This window comes from Sinocyclocheilus rhinocerous, unplaced genomic scaffold (genome assembly GCF_001515625.1).
Source record: "Sinocyclocheilus rhinocerous isolate Xijiao unplaced genomic scaffold, SAMN03320098_v1.1 scaffold212, whole genome shotgun sequence".
NCBI lineage: Eukaryota > Metazoa > Chordata > Actinopteri > Cypriniformes > Cyprinidae > Sinocyclocheilus > Sinocyclocheilus rhinocerous.
The window spans coordinates 505,482-515,661 of NW_015638742.1; the positions used below are offsets into that span (position 1 = coordinate 505,482).

At 40.6% G+C, this 10,180-nt stretch overlaps 1 protein-coding gene across 1 annotated transcript; it reads right to left on the reverse strand.

Moving 5' to 3' along the window:
* Positions 1-7,738: 7,738 nt before the first annotated feature.
* On the reverse strand, positions 7,739-9,836 carry LOC107749991 (barH-like 2 homeobox protein). Its single transcript, XM_016565234.1, has 2 exons — positions 8,950-9,836; positions 7,739-8,204 (listed from the first exon to the last, which is right to left on the reverse strand). The coding sequence occupies exons 1-2, from the start codon at positions 9,483-9,485 to the stop codon at positions 7,904-7,906; spliced, it is 837 nt and encodes a 278-aa protein (XP_016420720.1). The 5' UTR covers positions 9,486-9,836; the 3' UTR covers positions 7,739-7,903.
* Between the last annotated feature and the right edge of the window lie 344 nt (positions 9,837-10,180).

Below are 10,180 nucleotides of genomic sequence, written 5' to 3' on the forward strand. Positions count from 1 at the left end.
AAACAAGCTTGCGGTATACCAAATATGATCTAAATTACCCTTCAAGCAGGTCCTGAGGAATATATGGAATCAGTGCAGGCGTAAATAAAGGGGCAGCATAAATTACCACTGGATGTCAATCGTGATTGTGTGCCCTGTTTTACTTTGTGTTAGTGTGTCGCCTCTTCTTCTCACTGGCGGATGACATGAAATGAAAATATTCTCTCTCCAGCACCGACAGCACCACTCTGAGCGCTTTCTGACACTTGAAAACGATCGGTATGGTGGTACCACAGCTGGGCTGGCGTTGATTGGCTGGCGTGTAGGCTGCCACTAAACTTTCGGTGCTTGAGGAGCTGTCTGTGCCGGGACAGGTGGTGTTTATGCAGATGAATGAACACATTACTGTGTGCTCTTCCTTTTGGTTTAAACATTAGCGTTTCAAATGTGACAAATCAGATGTTCGTCTCCTGCATCCTGCCTCCATTGTTGTTGCCGGAAGGATGTACATGTGGAGAGGTTTGCATGAGTTTGTGTGTTTACAGTTTTGCAGTGTGTGTGTGTGTGTGTGTGTGCGTGGGCGGGTGAGTGTATGCATGAGTACGCATATGTATATTTAACATCTGATTGAGCATGCTAGTACTGGACAATTTATCATAGTTTATCATACCTGCATGAAATTATTTGCGTCATTCTATTAACAGTAGGAGACCGTGTCTAACAAACAAGCATCATTTTTGGACATTTATAGACATTATGTTGATTACATGATTACATGTACACCATGCTATAAACTGCAATTTGTTTTCACATGCATACTCACACGCACACAGTGTGTCTGTGTTCCAGAGACCAGCAAAATTGAGGGGAAGCTCAGCTGTAGTCTTTGTTCACTGCATGAGTGAGAGCTGTTGTCTACTACCCGAGGACACAGGGTCTTAAGTGGGTATAACTGACAATAAGCAATTACCTCCTTATTATCACAGCACAGCGGCTGTAATTGGCCCTCCTTCACTAGCAATCAGCTCAGCAGACTCATTAATCCTACCATTGGATGGGACTTGCTTCTTGTGTATTATTGACATCATGGAATTATATGTATTTTCCATAATATATAAAGCCAGTGATATTATATGTATATGAGGGATTGTTCATATATCACAGTAAATATAGAATAAAGGTGTGCCTTTTCATTATTTATACATCATTGCATAAATAGTATGGAATTGCCTGGAAAGATTAAAAAGGAACTCATATTTTTGTGAAATATATCACAAAATGGATGGGGTGAGGGATGAGGTCAACCAAACGTAAACCCTTCAAAAATATATTGAAATATCCTGAAATGCAAAATTTCAGAATGAAGAACTTGGTAGCGGTTCCCTCTAAGACTTTGAGAAAACACACACCCAATAAAACCAGAGGTTTGTGTGTAGTCCCTGAGAACAGATCACACAGTTTCTGTCATCAAAACTTTAGATTGCATAACATGGTGTAAAGGACAGTCTTCTTAATTACAATTCCTTGCTCATCAGCCCTTTATGTGTGCATCTTTAAAGTTAATCTTATAGGCAAATTGACTCAATTTTTTTTTTTTTGCATATGTTATTTGATTAATTGCATGATTCTGAATTTAAAGTATTCATCTCAAATACAAAGCCCCTTTTTCCATCTTAGGAATGTGCACAATTCTGTATTCCTCAGTGTGTAGCTCTTTGTTTGTGTAATACTTTGTTTCGGCTTGGGTAGTTTGAGGGAATTGGTTCAGAGCAGTCTTGGGTGAGAGACTTTAGCCCATTGTCTGGCTCAACTTGACCCGACCTGGCTGGTTAAGCTGACGTATTGTGGACTGCAAATCGTTTCAGCTGAGGGGGCCAGTTTCTTTGTGAAGCATCGGAGAAAATAACTTGGTTAAAAAGAGCATCCCTGCAGTCTTGGGAGAGGCAGATCGGTTTTGTTTAGCTGCTCCAGACAACTCTAAATCTGATGTCTACTGGCTGGAGGCAGCGAGGAGAGGAAAGAGAAAAAAATACCTCCACCAATGGTGAGAGGTTTATTGTTGCCAACTCCGAAAACCCTGCACCAGATGAACACCAAGCTGAAATAACAAGAAGATCCACTGTCACCAACACATTTGAAGGGCTGCTTCTTAGCATTTCTTTCCATATTCCAATTTCTCTCCATCTTGCCAGTTGTCCACACAGGTGCAAGAAGCGGATATTAATAGAATGGAGCTCCACTGCCAGTCCTCACAGGCCTAGGAAGTTACGTGACATAAAAAAAGCTGACAATTCAGCAGCAATCAACAACTTGTTTTCTAGCTGGATCCCCACAGCCGTCGAGAGGGGTAGAGGAAGACCTGCTGATGCTTAACGCCGGCTTCTAATCACATTTCTGCCATGCGGTACGGCAGGCCTGGGCTTGTACCTCACAGGTATCTGCTAACTCGTCTCAGCCCTATTTCCTCACACCCTCCATGCTCTTAATAGCCTGGCTTTGTCACTCTTCCTCAGCAGCCGGCCCAAAGACAACCTCAATTTAAAAATGTAATTAACTCTGACATCGCATGAGCTCTCCTTGCTCTACATTCAGGGTCTTCAGAGGAAAAAACAGAAATAACAAACAAAACACACCCAACCTATCACCCCTCCAACATAGTGAAAAGCAGGAGACAAACTATGCAGACACTATTGGACAGCATGTTTTAAAACACACCGGCCGCATGTGGTGTGATGGTTTAGCTCTTGAGAGACACACTTGGGCATTGGACTAATGTTTATATTGAACTGGAGAGGTAAAATGGCTACGACTACACGTAAACTCACAGTGATTCTATTTACGCAAGTCATTCGGTGTCAACAGGCCAGTCCCAGATGGATCAACCTAAGGAAACACTTATCAAAAAATTGCTTTCGCTCTATGGCAAGCCAGTCATGACTTGTATGATTATCGAAAATGGGCACAGCTCTTGTTTGTGGCCTCCCACAGCTCAAGGTTTGGGTACAGGGTGGGACATAAATCATTCCCTTACGGGCAAGGTGCCACCGCCTTATTTCCTGCCGGACCTCACCGAGCTACACTTCCAAGTGTCTAATTACCACTACGGAGCTAAAGTCACACCAATAGCTCTCCAGCGTGGAGTCCTAGCCTCTCCATGAACTACACAGCTAATTGTTCCATTGCTCCCCTAATGAGGCAGTCAAAACAGAACAAAGCATAACACCGAAAGGTAGAGACCAAGTTGATGTGATAATTTTCATTAACTCTGCACTCCGGGTTCTTTCATCTAGCCCCCCTCCCCCCTTCCCCTGAACTGCGTAGTGAGGTACTCAAATTATCCACAAGCATTTCAGCCTGTGCTAATTATCCAAAGACTTCCTCATTAGACGATTTTAAATCCAATCTTAGATCAACACTTGCTCAGACCTCAGGGATTCTACGTTCCCAACAGCGGTTAAACAAACAATCAGTTCAAAGGATCAGGTATTCCACTTTAAGAAGAGGGGCAAAGAGAAGGGTAAACAACTGCTCACTTGAAAGAAATGACTCCAGCCGTTGCCCAGCATGAATGCAGCAATCTATAATTCATTTCACTCAAAAACGCTCAATTTTTCCCCATGCACCAGCTTTCTAATTTGAAGTGTAGTCCACACACTCACAAACCTACACCCACATGATTACTGCGGGCAAAAGCCAGACCAGTGCTCCAAAAAAGAGAAAAAACAAAGAAAAGAGAATTGCCAAAAGTAACAATACGTTTCATGCAGCTTGCAGTAATGACGTGGCCAACAAATAAATGCGACGACCATCTTAACCGTGCTGAGTCCTATGGCTGTAGAGTATTTTCCACAATTAGATCAGGCTTCCAGTAATTAATTTACAATGCAGTCAGAATGCACTTAATAGCACCTGTACCTGTACTGTCATTGCTTTACCTTGCAGATGAGATTGGCTAAGAAAAAGACTCTATACATATGTAGTGTTCATGTGAAGAATTGATCATATGGGCCTTTTAATAGGCAGCTTGAAATCTGGCCTTGAATGGATTCCTACGAGAGCGTTAGTAGATGTACCAGATCGCACTATTAACATGCAGTAATTTCAACAGCACTTCTCCTCCCCTGCCTTTCTCTCTTCCTCACTCGTTTTATCTTTCCATCGCTCTCCCTATGACCGAGCTGCACTCTTTCTCTCTTTCGTCTCTCTTAATGTCAGTGTGTTGCCACTGTGAAGCATCACAGAGCTCGAGTCTGTCACTTAAAATAATGCTTTCAGGTTTGTAATTTTAACCTTGAAGCAATTAGCTGTTGTTGAGCCGTAATGAATGTTGACACCTCTCGGAGATGATGAAACCCCTAATTGCTCTGTAAGAATTGAAGCTTTTGACATTGCTGCTGACAGAATTTTTCCCCTTCCTTTCTTGTGCTCCTTCATGTGGCCACACATACAATGACGGTGGCTGGTTTGAAACTTGAAAGCAAGCAGAACTTCGCCATCAGCTGTCCCGTCACTTGAGTGGAAAAATGAGAGGGGAAAAGGCTGGTTTTGCTGAAATGATGAGAGCGTTTAAACCATGATAGCACTCAGCTAATGCATCATTCAGCAGAAGTGTCATGGATGAGCGTTAATGTCACGACAGGAGCAGGAAGATGACTGTTCCAGCTTAGACAGGAAAAGGCTGAAGAAATGATGGCTCAGGACACTTGTAATAAGTTTCCTCCTAAAATACCTGGCAGGACTGAGTGAAGTGAGGACTATGGGATTTATAGAAATAACAGTTCACTTATAACTTCACACACACACACACAAAAGGGTGCACTTTTTAATACCCGGATAATGCACTTAATTAACTGGAAAACAAATGTTGGACACTTAATGCACTCAACTGTCCTTGCTTTAATTACTTAGTGGAAAGGGAGAGGCTCTCAGACTGTAACTTTGGACGACAAAACAATCTTATAAAATTCATACACTACACAATTCATACACTAGTGCATAGTGTATATGACATATTATACACTATGCACTGTGTAAGTTTAAGTAGGTTTTCTGGTAATGGATTTTGGTATATATTTTAATACCTTGTGTGTGCTCTGGGAATTAAACTCAACCAGGTGACCTGCAGTACAACATTCCTTCCGTGCGTATATACATGTGAAATTATTTTTCTTTTTCTTTCACTTTGAGTTCTTTCTCTGACAGTTGCATCCTTTTATGGCAGTTTTACACATGCATCATCTGTGAATAATACCCACATAGACATTTGCTCTTATGATTGAACTGATAACTGGTGAGAAAGATATTTGGTGCCAGAATTTTACACATTCTTCCAGCCCATCAGCGCTGAATAATAAGTATTATCAAGTCAACAATGAATATACAGTATATAAGATGAGGCATACATATCGAAATGTAGATATTTTTCTAACATCAAATTGAGTTGTCTTTTCATATTTTTAGACAATTTAATTACAATTATTTGCACTTACGAAGAATATAAAAACAATCTGTGAACGTATGTGCATGAAAAGACGTTTAACAGTTTTGTCGCGTAATCTAATGGCACTGCAGTTACTATTTTATTTAATACCTCCAGATAACTGTCAGATTTTCTGCTTGTAAGTTTGCTGAAAGCAATGTGGCCATGGATATTAGCAGTGGGTCTCGATAAAAACAGTGCGTGTTGAATTGAGTGCTGATTAATCATTTCAGTGTTAGGGACAGATAGCCTAGTTCTTAAGCATGATAAGGCATCTGAAAAGCATCTTTAAATGTATTAGTCCATTTCACACCTTCACTAAAATTTCTAAAACGTGCTAATAACGCAGAGGTGCACCACGATGCCTGTCAACCACTCCTGCCTCCTGGCAGAAATCCCCTTTCACACTTTAAACGATTCTAACCTTGTTACAACCGTTCCTCCAATTCAGCCTGCTTTGAAAATGCACACGTTGACAACCTACCATCTTAAAATTCATCATCCTGACACCTCACCATCACCACAGGGCAAGATTAAGAATCCAAACCACGATAATTAAGGGACACCCAGATGCTTAATGTGGCGCTTCCGTGCTGTTTTGCGAGGCACTGCGATGACTCGGGCCTTGAGTGCGTCATTTAAATCCCACACCACTGATTGTCGCCTTTGAACGATTCAGTGAGTGACCTTGCAACGTGACCATCTTCGAGAAGTTCGTCTGGATACGTCCCTGCCGTTTGAGTATGAAAGATAACGCGTAAAGAAAGTGCCAGCGAGTAATGTGGTAATGAGCGGGCCTCTGAGAGCTGGTGCGTTTCCCTCATTAGGATAATAAGTAAGACATCCCTAACATGACATCAGCTGGAAAATGTGGCAATTACAAAACCTTACTTGGGCTCCGATCCTGCAGTCTATTCAGTCCTCCAGGGGATGTTATCGTGCTCAAAAAAATAAAAGCATTGTAATGTTCACTTAGTTATATACACCTAAGAAAACCCACGTGATTACGTTACGTTTGGTTTATTTCTTTCTCATTTCGTGTAAATCGTCCTAAGTAATTCTGGCCAAGGGAGTGGGTCTAAGTTTCTATAACTAAAATTGTGGTTTTATGCTACGATACGAAATATTGCGGTCATGTATTATGTATTGTATAATCTTTGGCTAGTAGCCTATGTTTCTCATTTCTAATTGGCAGCGTCTCTTATTTAAAATTCCTTCTGTTCTTTTTAGACCACGTTTATGCACATCCACTCACTGAGACCTTTTTGTTCATTAGCTTAGTGTTAGAACTGTGCTATTGAGTGCACGACTAGCACGAACTGGGAATGAAATACTGATTTGTCTGGGGGAAAAAAATATGTATAAATCGTTAGGCCTATTTTAAATAGTCTAAATGAAGAAAGTGGGTTTCTGTGTGGTTGTGTTCTTTACAGCATTATCCTAAGTGTCGCACGAATGACAAATAGCGAATATTAATCTCGGGAGAGTTCCACAGAGGTTTATAATTGTTTATAAGAAATGTTTATTTTAATTCACTCACGCTGAGAAGGCTCACGCCTGCTGTCTGTCCGCGGCGGTTCTCCCACAGAACAGCTGCCAGACCGGGAGCAGCTTCGCCATTCCCAGAGCAAATGCGTCAAACCATCTATTCTCATATAGCAGACCGGTCCCGAGCCTTACTTGAATACACGCCTATGCTAATGAGTTCAGACGGGCTTAAAGAGTTTACAAAGAAATTGTGTTGTTCCCTAAAAAGTAGCTTATAGGCTATATATATATATATATATACAAAACAGGATTTGTTATGTCCTCTTAAACTGATGTTATCTTGCATCATATACAAGTGCCGAGAAGAATTAGAATTTAGGCCTATATGTTAGAGATTTAGATTTATAAATTAAATTGTTTGTTTTTAAATTAAATTAAATTAAATGTTTCTTTCTTTTTTAATCCAGGTTTTAAAAAAAAATCAACACGCCTGATGCTAAAAGCCATTCACTATAATGTATCTTTCTTGAATTATGCAGTTATTGGAATCAAATTTTAAACTTACTTTTAAACAACAGAACAGCCCCAAAAAGGTCCCGTTAAATTAGTATTCAAGAGAAAGCGTCTGACATTAGCTTTTTATCATTTTGTCTTTATTTCACCCTTTCTTTAAATCTAATAAACTTTATAAGCCTATGTAGGCTACTAGTATAAGTGTATTTGTACCAAAAAAAGACAAAACAAACAATCTGACAATGCACAGTCCTTTTACTGTCACGGTCACAGGCTCGTCTGGTTTAGTTAGGCCTATACGTCAGAAATGGTCCATATTAAATAATACATCTTTTTCTTCGATAAAATCGTCTCTCAGTGTTGGAGAAAAAATGCGTCTTGTGAAAGTTCAGCGCAGTCTGTCACATCACGTGTGATACATTTGTCTCTCCGTGTCTTTTCGTTTTACCGAGGATGCGGTGTGCCCACTATTGGGTTCAGTGCCGGTTGTCCCCCGGGCCCCAGGCCGTGAATGAGCACTCTGGGGACGAGCGGTCTCTGGAGAGATGGATGCGGTGTGGACGGAGTCCGGTACATACTGCTGTACATGGCAGCGGCGGCGGCGGCCGCTGTCGTGCTGTCCACGGTACCTAATAAACTCGGGTGGTAGAAATACGGAGATGGGAACATTCTCTGTAAGGCCGAATAATTTCCAGCTTCAGCCAGCAGTTCTAATCCGACAGCCGTCTGCCTCTTCCATTTCGTCCTGTAATGAGATAAAAATACAAGAAATCAATTATTAAACTCTCCACATGGCTCCTTCTGGGCCAGATTGTTCGAGAAGTGAATGCTGGATTCTGGTACAAAACAAATGTAGGTAAACATCATATAAATAAAATCGTTAGGCCGAAATGGTGTAAAATACATCAGAATATTGCTAACCTACTAAAACATTTTTTTCCCCGATTAAATTTGGCTAAATTGTTATTTCCGATGCATTTAGAATTCGGTGAACTCTCTACAACAGTGCGCAGCATGACGAAAATTCGTTGCCTAAATATATAATATAATAGTTATAAGAAATGTAATACAAATATGAGCAGTGTTTCAAAATGAAAAATTGTTTAGGAGGGAAAAAGGCAGAAAATATTTGAGTTGCTTAAAGTAGCGTTGTTCATGAACAGCCATTTGCATTCAAATGATTTAAAATTGTTTAATACGACAAAACTGTAAAATACAATTTCAGACAGAATGTTAAAATTATTTGATCCATATATTTTGTTGCGCCGTTCAGATATTTAAAAGCTCGCGTAATAATAATAATAACAATAATAATAATAATAATAATAAAAGCCTAATAAAATAGTAACTAATAAATAATAATATAATACAAAACATCTCGAATTTTGGCAACTGCAAAAGTTTCAAATGTAGATACAAAAATATGGTAAATGCTTGCACAATCTAAAAACATTATTATTATATGTCATAAATGTTATATGGAAACTTACCGTCGGTTTTGATACCAAGTCTTGACTTGTGTGTCTGTGAGGTTTAGGGCTGCTGCCAGGTCCATTCGGTCCTGTACGCTGAGGTATTTCTGTCTTTCGAAACTGCGCTCCAGCTGGTTAAGCTGATGGTCGGAGAAGGCCGTCCGCGCTTTGCGAGGTTTTTTAGAGCGGACTGGCGGACTGTCTCTCGAACTAGAAATTTCCCGATCGCCCTCTTCTTTTGCGAGCGGATGAGGCTGGGGTGAAAGCTGCAAACTCTGAGCCTGACTGTGATGATGATGGTGATGGTGATGCTGAAGGCTGTCTTGGACCAGATGCGGCTCGGGATGCTCCATCGTAACTGAGATCGGGGATGAGGGGACTGTTCCCACAGTGTCTATCTCCGAACATGGTGATGGCGTCGCCTGGCTCCTGAAATCCGCTGTTCTGTTACTGTCACCGAGGCGAAAATCTCCGTTCATCAGTACTGAGCTGCCAGAATTGGTTGTGGACAAAATAGTGTCTATTCCGAAACTAGACCCACTGGATCCTTCCATAGTACAAGAAAAGGATGAGCACTTAAGTCGTCTTCATAACAACTTTCCTGTACAATTTTGTAAAAGAAGAAAAAAAACCCTAATCGGAATCAATGAAACGACTAACAGAATTCAAAGGTTAACGCAATAAAAAAGCCCCGGAAAAGTACAAAATAAACATTACGCGCAAATAAAAAAAATCCTTGCACTTACGCAAAGAAAAAGAGAAATATAGCCTGCGCTCCAAGATGTTGTTACATTCAAGGTGAAATGTGGAAAGCAAGTGGATCTGTGTAGTCCACGTCCTTTTGTTATGGTTATTGAACTTTCTTTTAAAGTTGAGGTGTGGAGAGATTTGGGATGCTCTAACTCCTCGACATCACGCTCCCTTTTGCCACTAATCGCTGTAGTGTTGCTCTACAATGACTTCCTACATTGACGTCATATGTTCTCCTTTATTATAACACACTCCTCGTGTTCCCCATCTCTCCTCTCATTGGTTACATGGCCACGCGTCTGTCCAATCAGCGATTTTTACTTCATCATTACACTTTAGAGCCACTCATTGATTCCGCAATGCTCTTTTGAAACCTTCCCTCCGCAATAATGTCTCAGACGGCATCTTCGTTTGACATAAATACGTTTATGGTAACACTTTACATCATTTTGTGCATGTTACACATATTGCTTGTTGCTAAAACTAACAGTAATAAACT

Excerpts from the sequence above, each read along its gene's own strand:
- LOC107749991 (XM_016565234.1), bottom strand. The coding sequence starts at position 9,485 with ATGGAAGGATCCAGTGGGTCTAGTTTCGGAATAGACACTATTTTGTCC. Across the intron at positions 8,205-8,949 it reads ACTTGGTATCAAAACCGACG|GACGAAATGGAAGAGGCAGA; the intron begins GTAAGTTTCCAT and ends ATCTCATTACAG.